Consider the following 18,405-nt stretch of genomic DNA (forward strand, 5'->3'; position numbering starts at 1 on the left):
GTGACAGAGAGACTGTTATCTCTATCGATTGATCTATCTATGGGGAGGCCTCCCCAAAAGCTGGAATTACGCAGGGTGGAGTGGAGTTTTCATAGTACACATTTTTCCCGTTAGGTGAGCATCGAGCTACTATCTCTGATTTAGTGAACCCAGTGGTATCACCTGAGAAGGTTCTCTGGTCACAGTGAATATTTTTGTAAAAGCAGTTCCTCTTGAACCTTGTGTGTGTGTGTGTGTGTGTGTGATGGCCGATTTAAGAGAACAGTGCGCAGCTGTGAAATTTTGTTTCCTGCTCAGGAAAAATGCCACAGAAACTGTTGTGATGTTGAACACAGCTTACAAAGACAGCACTGTGAGAAAAACTTGTGTATGAGTGGTTTTCTCATTTCCAAAAAGGTGAAATGTCGATTGATGACAAACTTCGTTCTGGACGTCTGTCAGCTTCCCGAGCGGACAAAAATATCGGCTCATAGTGCATTCAGAGTTCATTCCACAGGATCAGACTTTTAATCAAGCTTTCTATTGAGAGTTTCTGAAAAGATAGCGTAATGGTGTGTGACAAAAAAAGGCCTTATTTGTAGCACACACAGGACTGGTTTTACCACCACAACAACGCACCTGCTCACGCAGCATCTCAGTCAGGGCACCAGCTTTGGACAAACCCCAGCATGCCTCTCTTGCTCCACGCACCTTACTCACCTGACTTCCCTCCATGTGAACTTCTTTTTGTTTCTGTGACTGAAGAGGGAAATGAAGGGACAGTGATTTGATGATGTCGAAGAGATAGAGGAGCTGATACTAAGGGCTCAGATGGGAAGTAAATGTTTAGAAAATAATGATGGCAACATATGTACAAATATGCTGGATACAGTTGGTGTATGTAAGAACTGTAAGAACCCCTAATAAAATCTTTTTTAATTCACACAAAGTTTAATCAATGGGGTTAATGAAAATATAAAAAATTTGAGTTAGTATATGGCAGCATCAATTTTTGTTGTGAATAATACAGTATTTGGTGTTTCCATTGTTAACAAGCTATGCTGCAGAAAGAGCAATCTCATTAAATCTTAGTCCATCAGAGTCACGTTCCCTGAACTTCTTGCAAACCTGTATGGCGCCCTCTGGTAGAGTTTCATCACTAGTTTTCCATCCATCGAATTCATAGAGGTGCCCATCTACCTGACCTAATGTAGAACTATACTTGGTGCCTCAGACTGACCTTCATGTGCACTGGTCTCGTGAGTGACACGAATGGTGTCATAGTTCTCCAGGTGTCTGGCTCTCTCTTCAGGGGACATTGAGGCTGACTCCTCCAGGGATTTCTCCAAGGTTGGTCCAGACTTGAAGTGTCTCTTGTCCTGGTTGTTAGAGATGGCGTGGATCAGTCCGATGGTCCCGCAGGCATTGCTGATTGTTTGCTTCATGAAATGCACTGAGGATGTAACATCCTGTCCCTGAGATACGATTTTCTCCTCCTCTTCCGTTGTGAACATTTCATGCTTTGCTGTGATCTGGAAGAGTGGTAAGACTGCACACACTGGTCTCAGGACCATGCTGAGGAGCCCAGGGTCCGTTCTATAGATGTCAGCAAACTGCCAGTTAGGTTGTAGACCTAATTGCTTGAGAAACTGGTTAGTGACCTCAGGATTGGCCTCCAGTAGCAGCCAGCGCTCACCCTCCATGGCTGCTCTGCCCAGCGCCCTCTCCAGCTCTGACCGCCGCTCGGCCACTATCTAAAATGATGTTTTAATGATGAAAAGAGGTGAAGAAAAAAAAATGGGGGTGGTGCTGTCAGCCATCTAAACAGATGAGGTTGAAAAATGTTTCCAAGAATGGAATAGATTTTACAGATTTATTAAGTGTAATAGTACTTTGAAGGTGATAAGGTTATTTTGTAAAAAAAAATTAAATACATAGCTTTGGAAAAAAAATTCCATTTTTGGGGGTAGTCATGTATCCTATATATATATCTTATGTATAGGATATGTATCTTATGTATAGGATAGATAGCTGATTTATAGGATATCTCAGCCAACATTTCTACATAATTAAGGAATACACACATGTATACATAGGATATAGATATATAGAGAGTGCCTTTTATATATTCAGAGAAGACTTGACACCAATTCTTTTCAAACTCTTCCAAAACATAGAATGAGAAGGAATGTCTCTTTGCTCGTTCTTCAAAGCCAGTATCACCATGTTATCAAAGTCAGGTAGGGGCATCGTAAAATTAGAACAATCACAGATCAATATAGAGGCAAAAGCTCTCAATAAAATGTTGACAAATAGAACCCAACAGCATATAAAAATAATAATTCATCATGATTAGATGGGAGGATGCATGTGTGGTTCTACATTAGAAAAATCAGTCACACCGTCTGTCAGTTTTTGTACTGTGGTAACTCACATGTTGCTCTGCTGCTGCTGGGAGCTATAGCACCGATATTTTAAGTACTAGCATTACCAACCATGGACAGGTTTCAGCAGTTTCCTTACTAAAAGACAAGAGGAAGAAAGGCCTGATCATCTACTTCTGAAAATAAGCCAATGAAAACCTTATGGATCATAACAGGGTACTGACCAGTTCACCTGCTTGTGCCACATCATCAGGAGAAATCATTCACAGGTACTGGCGTGGTGTTTGGTGGACCTGAGGGCCTGTGAGAGCAGCAATGGGCTTGAGCCTGCTGGTGATTGTGAGCATGACACGGGATCAGGCAATGTTTTTGTTCTGTCATGCCTAAGGTCACCATGAATTGAATTAAACTCAACAGCAGCTAAGAGCAGCAACATGAGCCAAATTGTGCCCTAAATACTTGTTTATAAAGTGGCACCACATTCCTGTGATGTATGGAAATGGAATATGATCACACCTTCAAAGATTCACAATGAAAATAAACTAATAAACTAATTTTTTTCTACTAAATTTCTCTTAATCTAGGATTACTGTACATGGAAGTCTCATAATATATTGATAAGGGCCTCTACAAAATTGCTGTAGGCATTTCCTTTAAGATTAGATTTTCCAGTGATTAGTGTACAAAATTATTTTGATTGATAGTTGCAGTGTGGGGGCAAAGATGGAGCTGTTCAAGCTCAGAAGAACTTAGTAGATTTTGGTTGTTTTCGGTTTTTGGTACTGTTGGTAGAGTACGTAAGACCAAGAAGGTGGATGGGTGGTTCTTTTGCTTTATCTAAGTGAGGCTATTTAAATTTTGATGAGATCAAATATTTAAAGACGTCAAATATCGTTATGCTGTAACATAACAGTAGCAAGATTTGGAGTCTACTTTTGAATCTGAATTGAGAAAATCAAATCCAAGGAGTCTTCAACAAGTTCCTGGAAAAATGCATATTGTGAAAAACCTATGCATGGATTTCATTTTTGTTTTCTTTTTGAACTATAAAATAAATTTGGACTAATTTTTATAACATGTCTGAGCAGGATGTACGATGAGACCAGGGTAAAACATCAGTGTGAAAAGAGCCCTATCAGCAATATGAACTCTGCTAAAATTGAAGCAAGAGCAAGTATCACACTTATGGTGAAACTTGGGTAGAAGAAGAGTGACATCATTGATGCTGTATGAAAAGTTCAAGATAATGCCTCGGAGAAAGAGCAGTTAACAAACGTATACATTGTTTTAAGAAAGGACAGATGAAGTTGACATGAAGTCAGTGGCGGACCATCCACATCGATGTGTAAGGAAGCAGAGTCGTTGGTGCCCTAAGTGAAGAGAACCAACAGTTATAACAGAAACGATAGCCAACACCATAGACACCTCCATTGCTTCCACTTAGACAATTCTGACTGAAAAATTAAAGTTGAGCAAATTTTCTGCTTCATGGGGTTTTCAAGGCATTTTGCTTATTGACTTTTGGACAAAGGAAGATAATATCTGCCAACTATGAGAGTGTTTTAAGAAAGTTTGCCAAAGTTTTAGCAGAACAATGCCCAGGAAAACTTTAGTAGAGCCCTTCACTACCCGGGCAATGCTCCTGCTCATTCCTTTGATCAAACCAGGGCAGTTTTTTGAGTCTTTGAATGTTGACGGGAAATCCTTAGGCAACCACTTTATAGTTTTGATGTGACTTCTTCTAACTTCTTGATTGTAATATTAAAAAACACTTAAAGGGCACCCATTTTTCATCAGTTAGTATTGTGCAAAAGACTGCACGGCATGGCTAAATTCCCAGGATCCTCATTTCTTTAAGGATGGACTGATAACACTTATAAAAATGTGATGAAGTTTATGCTGAGAAATTGTGTTTATATTTTTTATTTTGTCTTTTAAATCCATTTTTCCACAGAACTTTCTGAATTTCCCTCAAATTATGAGGTCATTGTGCTGTCTGGATCATTACAAATGCCAAGCTCTGTAGAGACTTTGGTGGCTTTATCAGTCTTACTTTCAGCGATGATATTTATATTATCATAATATTTCAGTGATTAAGATTTCCATTTCGTAGGTAGTGTCATTGTACGAGTATAATTCTCAGTATAATTACTGAAATCATAACTTGTCAGGCCCGGTTACAGCTGGTGTTCTGTAACTATGTCAGTTGTAGGCCAGAAGTTTATGCTCAAGGGGGTGCTGTTCACCTATTAATTTAGTGAAGTTTTTGTCATCGTTATCTGTTCCAAATCAGGTGGATAATTGGGACCATCCCTGCTTTGTGTTGGCCCCGATTGGCCCTCACCCAATATCTCATCATACATGAGTAGTTATCCCATATTCACTGTAGCTTATATGCTAGAACTCAGCCTTAGTATTTTGTTTTAGGACATCTTTTAGAATACCACTTTGGGGTTCCTTCATATTTTGGAGTTAATTTTTTTAGACCTCAAATATTTGAAAGGGTTGTAGGTCCTGGTTCCTTATGGAATCAAGAACCCCGTGTAGAGCTTCCCAAAACTTGCAGTTATGAGGGTGAGTCAAACAGTATTGCTACAAAAGCACAGACATTTTTACTAAATAAAAACATCAAAATGTGAAGCTTTATTTTCTACATATCTTGTATGCTATACCCTTTGAAAGGCAGTGTCTCCATCTCTCTTAACTACCTCAACATGGCATTTTGACATCCTAGACGAACTCAACTTTTATTCCTTGAAAATGTTCTTGGAGTTTTGAAAGTCTAAAGGGCAGTAGGGTGGATGGGGTAAAGTTTCCCAGTGAAATTCTTGCAGGACAGCGCTTGCTACCCTTAGGAATGAGCAGGGGCGCTGTCAGGATGGGAAGGCATTCTTAGGTGCAACATTCTTGGCCTTTTTCTCACTAATGCAGTTTTTCATTTTCTTAAAAGTTCTTTATAATAAACACCTATGATCATTCTGTGTCTTTCAAGAAAATCTATCAAGAATGCCTCCTTTGAAATCCTGAGAGGTAGTTGCTTTAGCTTCTGAGCTGACGTCTCAGCCTTTAATTGAACTGGCCCATCAGACTCCTCCGAAGTCATTGTTTTGATTGGACCTAATGCAAGTGTATTGCTGAGGAAATGTGTCTGCAGAGACAAGCACAGTTTGTATGAATAAAGCATGAACATATGAACTAGAACCTTAGTAGTAATAATTTTTGACCTACCCGCACACCAGAAAATACTCATGTTGTGTGTCATTTTTGCAAGGATTTGTTTCTGGACCACCCTATTATAACTCCTTCCAACAGATGTACAAATGTGCTTGGCACAATGGATACATGTGTGGATTGTGATAAGAGTTGTACGAGCCCCCAATAAAATGATTCAAAAAAAGAAACTAGAAATGCAATTTATAGGTATGCCCATTGCATGCTTGATTTGAATTTTGTTTTGTATGTTTTTTAGATTCGGGGATTCCTGTCACGGTTTGATAATGTCCTTCCTGTCAGCCTGGCATTTGACAAATGTACCGCTTGTTCTTCCAAAGTAAGTCATTTTGCATGTGAAGCACTTGGTTTGAAAGTGAGCCCCTGAGCCTTTGACCACTGCCTTATCAGCCAGAGGCATTGAGAGGACAAGAGCTTTGTTGGGGGAGGGCTGGGGGTGGAAGCACCAGAAAGGATATTGTTGTTTTCATTTATCTGTATTCATTCTCAACAGAGAAACCAGATCTGAGAAAATGTGGCTTGTACAGTTGTACAAAGAGAGAGAGAGGGAGAGAGAGAGAGGTTCCCCCTCCCACTCTTTAAAGTGTCTCTCAGACGATGGGGGATAGCAGATACCAGCCCCTCTTGTCTTGTGTCTTTTGGAGAGCTACATAATGACCCCAAAAAAAGTAAACCGAGATCAGGAGGCTGGTTGGAACTGTCATAGAAGGCCTCTTCAGCTTTGATCTCTCCAGGGGCTCTAAAAATAGAGTTGGTGTGCTGTCCATTGTAATGGGAACCGGCTGATGTATTTCAAGACTTCGGTGCAGGCATTTTTTAATGGACGTTGAGGTCCTGTCTTTGTTATTTTACATGTATACTGTGTATTGTTGCAGATTTCTTTTGGGGTGGCTCTCTAAGCATCCTGACACCAGTGTGATTTTCAACCTGAACTTTTAAAAGTCGGGATTCTCAATAAGTAAAGATTTTCACGTGGAAGCACTATTCACAATTACATTGGCAACGTGAATCTCAAAGTGTGGCCTTTCTGTTATCTTTGGGGAATTCGCTGCCGTGGGTGTCCCTACCTCAGGCAGTGTGGATGAGATTGAACTCAGGAAATTCTCTCCCCTCCGAGCTGACTTTGAAAAGTTTACATGGGTTGTCTCTTATGAGAAGCACCGTCCCAACCAGTTTCTCCACGAAGTTACTAAAGGTTGACAAATAATAAAGATCACTTTGGTTAGCCTTAAGTGCCCCCAAATTAAATTGTTCTTCCTGTGACATGAAGTCCCTGCTACAACTGTCCTGTACGTGCTGCTGTTGAGATTTGAAGCTGCCCGTGTGGCGGTATCATCCAGGAGCTCACGCTCCTGTCGTTTCTGTAAGGTGTGTTACAGCTAGAGCCTCAAGGCAAAGCCTTCAGGATAGCCACGTGCATATCTGTCTTCAGAAATAGAAGTTGCTGAATGATATGCTCTAGTGGAGCGCTTTTTCTCCCTTATTTCTTTGAATGGCTGAGCGAATTGGTTTCAAAATAACTTGGCAGTATTCATTTTCATATTGAAATCGTTTGGTACAGGTGCCAGAGTTTTTCTATGGCTTTATGTAGGTCTCCCTAGTCAATGAAATCAAGATAATTAGGTCCTCGAAGTGAAATGCGAACACGCTCCTCCTGGCTTTTTCTGTTAATTAAATTGGCACTTGAGATACTGTTTATAAAAGAATTCACAAGCACACTAGGTTAGCCAGGCCCCTTTTATTTACAAGAGAATAGCTTTGCATTTTCCTTTCATAGCATTAAATTAAATATAGGTATCATTTTTGTTAACAAAATTATTTCCTCTCCGTGGTCCCTCTCAAAGTCCTGTTTTACATACACGTGCTAGAGGGTTTAATGCAGGCTAACTTGCATTTTAACAGCTGTGCTGTTCCCATAGCGACCACTTTTCATGCGGTCTGGGGATTAAATTTCTTTTGTGCTGAAAAGGTTGCTTCATTGGTGCATGTATTTCCTTACAGTAGAAACACAGCATTTGCTCACTTGGCTAACTTCTTTATCAGCTTAGGAGAATGTCATTCTCTATTATCTGCAACCCTAACACTAGTACTTTGAAATGACAAATCCAATTACGCTTTCTTCACTGTATGTGAATTTTTCTTCATGCATACTTAGTACAATATTTTTATACTGAGTCATACCACAGTTGTCATTGTTTCAAAAAGATTCTTTGGGGCTAAAAATGACTTTTGAAAAATTCTCCTTTGACATTCATGAAGTAATTTTTTCCTTTGCAGCTTTCAGTATTTTTGCTGGTTTTTTTTTTTTAACTCCTAGGACCAAGGCCATACTTGTGTCTTGTTTTAACCACAAATTTAGTCAGAAAGATTAAGAAGTAGTATAAGCTCTGCTGAGTAATAATATGCTCATTCACTGCCTTACTTACATAGTAAGTCTAGACCTTTTATGGTGCCTGGTGCTTCTGTGGCAAGGAGGGCCACATCTTTACACAACAGTCATCTTGTCTCTGTTTTCTCTTGCCTTGACGTATAGCCGATGAAGGGTCCACCCTACAAGAAAGATACTGAGGAACTCAGAGGGGACACGCAGGGAGTTGCTTTTATTCCAGTTTCTGCTTATTGTCTTGCAAACTTTTCTAACATGACCAAATCCACCACTGGACTTTAAAAAGCATTATCGGTTTCTGGGCTGTGTTCTGCTTCTCAAAGGGAATTTGGTAGAAAGGAGGGTGTTGTAAGGAGTCCCTAGGGGCACAACCAGCAGTGCCCTTGGCCACGAACGGAAGACTGGTGACGTGAACCCCCAGAGGGGCCTCAGAAGAAAGGCTTGCCATGTCCTCCTGAACTTTCTCCGCCTGGAAAACAGCCTTGTGAACCTTCTGCTCTGCACACTTGAAGACTGGGATTTGAGAAGTGACTTAACTTTTTATTTGATATAATTTCAAACGTACAGAAACATTACAAGAATAATACTAGAAACTCCTGTGTGCTTTATACCCAGATTCTCCAATTGCTTTTATTTTACCCTTTTGTGTGTGCACATTCTCTCCTCTACTTAATTTCAATCTGTGTATATGTGTGTGTGTGTGTGCCAAAAACCAAACTCCCTGCCATCTAGTCAGTGCTGACTCATAGCAACCCCCTGTGGGTTTCCAAGATTTTATCCATTTACAGCAGTGCTTCTCAACCCTCCTAATGCTGGGACCCTTTAATATGGTGGTGATCCCCTAACCATAAAATTATTTTCGTTGCTACCTCATCACTGTAATTTTGCCACTGTGTGAACTGGGCGACCCCTGTGAAAGGACCGTTTGACACCCCCCCCCCAAAGGGCTCGGGACCCACAGGTTGAGAACCTCTGGTTTGCAGGACTAGAAAGCCCAGTCTTTCTCCCTCAGTGCTGCTGATGGTTTCAAACTGCCAGCCGTGCAGTTCTCAGTCCAAATCTTAACCACTACACCACCAGGGCGTGCGCGTGTGTGTGTGTGTGTGTGTGTGTGTGCACATGCACCAGCATTGATTCAAAGGCAGTGAGTTATGCACGCGCATGCACATGCACGCATATACATATTTTTGTTCTTAACCATTTGAGAGAATAAGTTGGAAATAGCATGTTCCTTCACCTTAACTAATTCAGTGCATATTTCTTTAAGAACAAGAACATTCTCTTACCTAAATACAATGTGCTTATCAAATCCAGACAATTAAATGTTGGTACAATCTAATTCACAGCCCGTATTTCAAATGTTCTTATTTGTACCGATAATGGTTCTTTATAGTCTCAACCCTACCGACCCCAGACCAGGATTCAATTAGGAGCAAGCATTGCACTTAGATGTTGTATTTCTTTGGCTTCCTTCATGCTGGAAAAGTTCCTTAGCCTGCCTTTGTCTTTCTTAACCTCAACATCTTGAAGTGTAGAGGCCAGTTATATCGTAGAAGTTCCCGCCATTTGGATTTGGCTAACGTTTCCTCATAATTAGATTCAGGTTATAAATTTCTGGCAGGAATACCAAAGGGATGTTGTGTTCTCATACCAGGAGTACATCATATATTTTATCCCCTTTGGTGCTATGTTAAGTTTCCCGTTCCATATTTGCAACTACTTTCTCAAGAGTGAGAAATCTGGGTAGAATTATCCTTTCTCTATTCACTACCTTGCGCATAGTATGGTGTTAAGCTCAGTATTTGTGCATAGTTCTTTTTTGCCAGCTAAAGTTTGATAACAGTGATTCCACTACATTATATTTGTATGCACAAAGGTTAGAGAACAATTCTATTCATTTTGACAGCCATCTAGGAGTCCCTAGGTGGTGCAACTGTTTCACAGGCTTGTCAGATAACAGAAACGTTAACAGCACTCAGAGGTGCCTCAGAAGAAAGACTACCAGTCAGCTTCCGAGAAAACAAAGCAAAAACAGCCATCAAAAGCCTGTGAAACATGCAGGGGGTCTCCAGGAATCAGCATAGACTTGGTAGAACCTCTACTTCAGTACCATATAGAACCTTTTCATCACGCCAAGAAGATCTTGGGCCTGGAGGTGGAAGGAAGGTGTTTATTGAATATTGTGAGTAGTCTCTCTATAAGGAGTATAGCTAGGCACCTTCTGGTGTTTGTGGGACCCAGAAATCAAACAGCTGCCAAGCTAGGAGCAAGGCTGTGCCCAAGGAAACTGTGTGTGGAATGTGCTTGCTTTTGTTGCCCAATTCTGTCACCCACAACCTTTGTGATATTTCGAAAGTAGACTGTTGGAAGAAGCAGGCCCCAAACTTGGTGTGTGTGCCATCTGGGCCCTGCCCACTGCACAGATGTAGCAAGATGTGCACGGAAACATGATCTTGGGATTTTAATTAGTGATTAGCAGGCCTTTAATAATGGACTCATTCTGGTGTTTTTGTGAGCTGGGACCTTCTGTGGCAGTCTTGGTGGGTTCTGATTAAGCTTCTTCACGTGACTTGTGTGCATCAGTGCCTGCATGTTTTGTGGCGCCCAGGAGAGACTGGTGTAGGAATGAGTAGTAGGTGCCTGCTGGTATCATCCTACAGTAAATAGGTCTGTCTTTCTGCCTTTGTCACAGGTACCTGGTGCACAGATCTATTCTTCTGATATAACCCTACCTTTTCTCATCTGCTGTCCCTTCAGGAGTATGATGGACCCAAATCAAACCCAGCTATTTAAATTTCCCCTCAGAAAAATCTCTGGCCCGAAGCAACAAACTGGTAGCCGAAGAGCTTGGCAGGTGGAGAAGCAGATCCTAGATGTGGAAGGAAAGGCTACAGTTTTGCTGTGTGGCAATTAGCAGGCATTCATTTATCCAGCTGACATTTGCTTCTCTGTAGCATGCCAGAGATACAAGGCAGGTGATTAAAATAACCAAAGGGCTCTACAGAAGTCCTTCCATTGTGATGTGCTCCACCCTGACCCTGCTAAAGTATCCTAAGGCTGGTGGCTTTTGTCAAGTTGGGCGCCAAGCAGGCAAAACCACGCAGAGCATAACTTCTGAAGTAGTGTTAAAGATGACTAGAAATTTCTAGAAAGACAGAGGCAAAGAAGAGGGGAGAGAGAGGAAAAAGGCATTCCACACAGTGATTGGCCGGTATAATAACCAGAAGCAAGAAAAGTCAGCACCCTTATGAAGTAATCCAGTTGTGCCGGAGCCTTATACACCACTTGACAAATTGCCCCTTTGGTGGGTGCCATTTCAGCTTCCAACTGCTCCTTGACTTGGAATGGGGTGTACTTTGTGTTGAATTCCATGGTGCTAGATGGATGTTTACAATTCCATGTGAGATTCTTTCTCACCTCACATGGGGGTTTCTTAATGCAGCAACCTGGCTGCTACAGTGAGGTAGCATAGAGGAGGGCAGGAAGATGGGATTTTCAGGGTTCCGACCCTCCGTCCTTTACTGACTGGCCAAAGTCCTGAGCAAGGTGCATCCCCCATCCCGCTGACTGCCTCTGCAGCTGCTTCTGTTCAATGAGTCAGTTGGATGAGATGAGCCCTGGCTCTTTTGGCACTCTAAGTTAATAGCTTTAATGGTTTAATATTCTGTGACTTAATTTTATTTTGTCATATATTCCACACATATTTGAATTGTAGAGAAATCAGAAAATATATTGAAGTAGAATAGAAGATAAAATTCCACCCACTGAGCTCACTGTCAGCCATTGATCTATACTCTTCTTTTTGACTTTGTTTTTATCCATGTAGATATAGGTGTACGTGGATGAAGTTTCTTTCCAACATTCCTACTGTAAGTTTAAAATTAGCTTGTGACAGAGGAATTTGTGGTGCTACATCAAGGGTACGTCCCGCTCATCGGATTTGATGGGGTTTTAAATCTCAGTCTTTTATAGGGACTGGCCGAAGTCCAATCGGAAGAGCTCCCCAAAGGTTGTGCCAGAAATTTTTGCATACAGCTTCTCTGTGGCCACTATTACTCAATTCTGCGCTCCTGCCAGGTTTTCCTTCCCTTCTCCCAAAGGGACATAAATCTGTGATTTGGAAAATGATGAGTAACCCGCAGGTTCTCTTCCCAGTGAGGCCTCATGTCTCCATTTCAGTGTGTGATGTGTTCCAAATGTACGGGTGGGTGGTATGACCTGTATCCCACCTCTTGGCCTTAGCAACTGGTATTGCCCTAATCTCCAGAATAGCTTGGTTCCCAAAAGGAGATGGCCTATACTGCCGAGCCAGCGTGGAGTATTGACTTGTAAGCCCTAACCTCAACTCTTGGCTCTTCACCTCCTTGAAAAACTTTGGGCATTTCTCCCTTTGCTTCAATTTCCTCATCCATAGAGTGGGGAAAATATTTTCTGTTTCCCAGGGAAATTGCAATGGCTGACATGTCTCCAGTTCTGTGTGACCAAGTATCAAGGCCTTTGTTTACTCTTGAGACTGGTGTTGACATCAAAAAAAAAAAAGAAAAAAAAGACCCTTGTGATCACATCAGGTCTTTTGGGGTGTGTGGCTCCCTTTCTGGGCTCGATGTTTGTTCACAAGCAGAGACAAGGCCTAATTGAAGATCCAGCCTACCTCAGCTTGAAAAGGCTGCCGAACCTTCCATCAGGTTTCATGACCAAACCCAGCCCACTGCTGTGGGGTCAATTCCAGCTCATGGCATAGTAACCTTAAATGGCAGACTAAGACGGCCCTGAAGGGTTTCATTACTCAAGCAGACTACTGCATCTTTCTCCCAGAGCAGCTGGTGGACTCCAACCATTGCCCTCATGTTTAGCAGCTGAGCACTTTAACCACTGTACCACCAGGGCTCCCTTGTCTCATGCCCATGACTGCCCCAAACCTCTCCTCATTCCAGAGAACTCAGCCCTGCTCGTTACTTCTGACCTCTGGTCTTCTAAGATCATCTAATCAATACTTAAAGCTGGTGCTTCCTAACCTGTGTTTGCAAGGACACACCTAGCCTGCATGAACACAATTTCGTACAAGATCCCCTTTGCATCCAAGGCCAGCAAGTTTAGGGCTTTGTTCTGTTTAGACAGGTCCACTGGCCCAGACACAGTTGCAGTTTATTGGAGAACTAGTTTCCTTTTCATTTGGAGTTGATGGCATTCATTGTTAGCCTTTCCCCAAACCCATCCCATGACACAGTGGTTCCTAAATATTTTGAGTCATAGACCTTGTTCAGGCTCTGGTGGAAATCGTAAACCCTGCTCCTCTGAGAAATGCAAAGGCACAGTTTTGCAGGCAGTTTCACCATGAAATCCTCAGAGCATGCTGGTAAAAATCCTAGGAAAGCACCCTTGCGCTCCTATTTTTACTTTGTGTACAGTCTCAGCTCTCCTAGGGGAGAAGCTGGGAGATGATGGGGTTTCCCTCAGCTTTAGCGCTACCGCGGTCTTTCTGGTGCCTATCAGAAGTCACCATCTCCCCTTGAGGACTGGAAAGGGGAAAGTGGCCTGCCACGAGGTTTAGTTTGTCTGTTTGTTTTTAAATTGGAGATCCTATAGTCTCTTGGCCAGGGATTTCATACATACATCATATCATTCCATAGTTCACTTATGTCAAGTAGAATTGTATAATTGCTACCACAATCCGTTTCCATTCTTTTTCTACATGAACTCCTTCACATCATCTCCCTTTTACCCGACCACCACCACTGTATCCCCTACCCCCACCCCAGGCATTTCACTCTTTAGGTCCACTGCATCCAACTGGGGAGTACAGGAGGTAGTTAAGGAGGGTAGGTCTCCCTCCACCAGTAGAGGACACTGATTGGGGTCTTGATGGGCAGAGAGTCCTAACTATCATCTGTTCTTTCCTTGTTATTTATGTAATGCATGCATTCTCTCCATACCTTTGGACCATAGAGAGAGTGGAACATGGTATTAACTGCTGGACTCTTGAAATAAGGGAGCCATCAGCATGAACTAGTAAATTTTTTATGGATGTACATGCTTATACATGAATAGGTTGCATACCATGTTGTTGATAGCTACTATCAAGTTGGCCCCCAGTTCATGGCAATGCCACGCACAAGGGAATGAAATGCCCAGTCCTGTGCTTCCCCCATGACCTTTTATGGATTGGACCCATAGGGCTTACCTTGACTGATTTTTCAGAAGTAAATCATCAGACCTTTCTTCCTAACCTGCCTTTGTCTGGAAACTCTACTGAAACCCTTTCAGCATCATAACACACAAGCTTCTGCTGACTGGTATGTGGTGGCTGTGTACATTGAAATACATTGACCCAAAATCAAATCCAAATCTGACTGGGGGGCAAGAATTCTAGTACTTCCCTGCAACCGCCCATTCATCCTTCTACAGTCTTTAAAATACTCCTATCTTTGCATGAGCTCACTTGAGTGACTTGTTATTTAGCTCTGCAAACATGCGAGCTCCTGTTCCATGATGTATTTTTAGATAATGTGAATAAGATGGCATCTGAACATCCTAGCGAAATATTTTTGAACAGAGTGGTATAGTTACACTAGATATAATTCGGTATATGAAGGTGGTTGAAATGCCCCTCACATAGAAGGCATTACCAGTTCCTAGCAAATGGTCACCATGGATTAGGTATGTTGTGGATGGTAAGAAAAAGTAATGGATGGTTTGGTGGGTTAATAAGGAGCAACACAGCAGGAAATTCGAAAGAAGTCTCCTGCCCACAGGGAGCTCACTGTCTGGCCGGCATCTCAGATACATTAGCAGAAAGCCCTCTGTCTACCAGTACAGAGGTTTGATTTATCTTCAAAGGACAAGTGGTAGCTGTTCTCGAATGTTACAATGCTGAATATTTACTCAGCTGCACTTCTTTCCAGCCTGGCCTATCTCCTTGGTTTTGGCTGATGTTTTCAGTGATTTCTTATTGCGCTGGAAGATAATTTCCAGAGTATCTTAAAACAAGAAGCCCTGGGAGTTCATCAAAGTGAGTTACATTTTATAAAGGACACATTCTGGCCGGGAACTCTGTGAAAGTTTTTGCTTACTTTCCTGCCTGGTTTGTTTTGCTTTGTTTTAAAGATTTTATTGTATTTCTAAAGGACCTCTCAATATTCTGTGTCAAAAAAGATTGTGACAGCACCCTATTCCCAAAGTTATCATCCTTACAACCTGTTTATATACTGTTTTATGTGCTGATAGTGATCAACTATGGTATCTGGCCTCTCCTAGTTTAAGTGAAATTTTCATCATAAACATTTTGTTAGAAAAATTCATTGTAACAAAGAAAAGTCCTATTTTTCTTTTCTAGAACATGTAATTGCTGTTCAAAGCACATGACCATAAAGGTATAGACATTTTGGATTTATGGCCATCGGGCTAAAATTGCAGAATGTTTCCTATATTGTCTTTAAATTGCAGCAACTGTGCCAACTCTGAGCAGTTAATGGGAAAATAGACTAAAGCAAGTGTTGTCAATTCGCCCCTCCAGCCAGTCGATGCCGACTCATAGCTGCCCCATAGGACAGGGCTGAACTTACCCTTGGAGTTTCTGAGAGTAGACAGCCCCATCTTTCTCCAAAGGGAGCCGCTGGTGATTTAGAACTGCTGACCTTGCAGCTCGCAGCCTAGAGCGTAACCACTACACTGCCAGGGATCCTCCTCGGTCAGTTAGAGAACCATTTTGATAATAAGGTCATGACCATTCAGCCTTGTCTTGAGAAATGGCAGTCATTAGAGTAACTGCCTGGTCTCCCCACAGGTCTACTTTGAAGATTCTGTTAAATAGTAACATTTTTACTCAGAACTTCCTGGTGTCATAATTCTAGACAGTGTGCCTTTTCAAATGCCTCTGGATTTGCTGAAGCATTCAGATATTTTTAAGACCTTTCTTGGGATGGAAATTCATAGAGAAGTATGTTTTTGTGTTATTTAAATGTGGGAGAGGGGACTTGAGTTTCTCCCACTTCCCAATGGTTCTTCACGTTTTCCTTTCATGCCATGAAAGACCCTGAAGGAAGAGGGTGGCAAAAGAGAGGTTGAGGCAAGTGTCAGGTACGTACTGTTGTGTTAAAACCGCACATTTCTGAGTATAACATGAATACGACACCACTCTTTCTTAAGAAGTTCGTGAATTTCCTGAGTTAAACTATAATTGTTGATATACCCATATCCAGATTTTCCTTGGTGATTCTATTGGACCTGACTGAGTTCAACTATAATGTAAATGGTTTAAAAAACAACAACTAATGAGTGCAAACGACGACAGCATAGTAACATACACAAATAAGTAAACCAAAACAAAATATGTCCACATCTCTCTTGGCTCTACCAGATGAGTAATAAGAACGTCACTCTGACATCTGCGGCTGTTGCCTAACCTCTCACTACTTCCTGTGAGGGGAATATTCCAATAAGCACTGGACGCAAACCTGGAAAAACGAGCCCTGCAATCATCCTACTGCACCCTCTGCCCAAGGACTGCAAGTCCCAAGGAATGGACCCATTCAACATCGTCCCCCAGGGGGCACTGTGTACTTGGTCCAGTTCTGCTGCAACATTTACAAATTCTTGGAAAATTGCTTCAGCTCTCAGTTTTTTCCCTCATAATGGCCTTGGCAGTGGGAAATTCTTGACCTTTGAGGGTAGGTTTGATTTTTCGGAAACAGCCAAAAGTAATTAGAAACTGTGTTATGAATCAAGGGATGAACAATTTGCAGAATGGAACATATATATAATAAGAAAACACTACCAGGGCATACAATGACATGTGCGTCTAAACAATGACTCCTCAATTGACCTTGCCAGTCTGTTTGCTGGGAAGAGGCCTTGATAAGATTGGTACGCTAGAAATGAGCATTAGCTTGGGAGACTTCTGACAGGTTATGCAGCATCCTGAACTTCAGTTTCCTTAGGTGTAAAATGTTGGTCCATGCCAAAGTGGGAGTTTGCCAACAAAAGACAAGCCACATGCTTTGGAGAAACCAGAACAAGGTGGACTTCCCTGTGTGTCTAGTGCAGGGACAAAGTCATCTCAGATAAGGGTGGAGAAAGAAATACAGTGCCCAGCTTCCTTATCAGAGAATGTTCTGGGCCGCAGGCCTCTGCTGAGGTAGCCTGGATGGGAGGGAGAGGTGGAGGTAGCTCATCCTTCCAGTGAGTTAAAGTACATTTTCTTGGCCATGGAGACGAGATGAGCGCTAGTGTACCAAGCATCAAGGAGCTGGCGCTCAGTGAGTGTTCTTGATTGCTCCTTTGTCCAGCAGAGAGCAGGTGCCTCTCCCATTTCCTTTTATAAATGTTCTCACTTTATAATCTGCAGCCCTAAAACACTTTCTGAACTTAGAAGTTGACAAAAAGGAAAGGAAAAAGGAGGAGCAGTTCTTTTTAAAAGGGCATGGTTTCAAAAGGTGGAACTAATATTAATGTTCAGATTATTAGGTTCCTTGTCTTTTTTCTTTCTTTTCCCCCCTTTGCTTTTCAAGTAGTCTCTTGATCCAGAAGTTTAATATCAACCCAGATGAAGCTGGGACCGAATGTCCCCAGGTGTGTGTGTTTGAATCGTTGTATTTCCTAGAGGCTACCTGCACCCCAGGTATCTGCAGACAGTGGCAGGACAACACTTCCGGGGAGCTGTGAAACTTTGGGAAAGGCTTCTTGACTGTGTTCCCTATGGGTTCAAGCTTTTGGGTGCCGGACCCTGGGATACCCAGGGTTGCAGTCCATGTGACCTGGCCCCAGCTGCTCCACTGCTTAGCCTTTCTGCAACCTGCCCCACGTTACTTTCTCTTGCCACAATTATAAATAGGCTGGAGGCCAGGGTGTGTGACCAGCCAGGAAGATCAGCTGCTTGGTTTCATGGTTTCAAGTGCTGCAACGTTTCTCTGCTCCTTGGCATCACCTTATAGGTGTTCTGGATAAGCACCTTCAGGCTCTCTTTGGAAGGATGGATTTCCTTTTAAAAGGGAATCCTGAGACTCAGAAGAATATATTGCCTATGGTAGCATTTCAGACTGTAGAACTGGTATCCTTAGCATGGTCAGGGGCTGGAGTCCTCCAGCACGGACATGGGAGGGGGAGTTTAAAAGGTTTTTATTATTATTGTATAATATGTTTCTTATTTGCATTTGTGTTTTGTTCTTTTGGGGTTTTATTTTAAATCATTTTTATTAGGGGCTCATACAACTCATCACAATCCATACATACATCAATTGTGTAAAGCATACTTGTACATTCATTGCCTTCATCATTTTCAAAATATTTGCTCTCCACTTAAGCACCTGGCATCAGCTCCTCATTTTTTCTCCTCCCTCCCCGCTCCCTCCTCTCTCATGAACCCTTGATAATTTAGAAATTATTATTTTGTCATATCTTACACTGTCTGACGTCTACCTTCACCCACTT

General features: G+C 42.0%; 1 protein-coding gene and 1 pseudogene across 1 annotated transcript in view; one reads left to right on the forward strand and one right to left on the reverse strand.

Moving 5' to 3' along the window:
* Positions 1-18,405, forward strand: part of ATG7 (autophagy related 7) — a 220,186-nt gene that overhangs the window by 92,049 nt on the left and 109,732 nt on the right. Inside the window, exon 17 of the mRNA XM_030885613.2 lies at positions 5,833-5,913. Coding sequence (XP_030741473.2) covers positions 5,833-5,913 — 81 coding nt within the window. The remainder of the gene's footprint in view (positions 1-5,832; positions 5,914-18,405) is intronic.
* LOC101659517 lies at positions 1,036-1,682 on the reverse strand (annotated as a pseudogene).

Source organism: Echinops telfairi, unplaced genomic scaffold (assembly GCF_000313985.2).
Source record: "Echinops telfairi isolate 266 unplaced genomic scaffold, ASM31398v2 ScPeMD7_31;HRSCAF=116, whole genome shotgun sequence".
In the NCBI taxonomy this organism is placed as follows: domain Eukaryota; kingdom Metazoa; phylum Chordata; class Mammalia; order Afrosoricida; family Tenrecidae; genus Echinops; species Echinops telfairi.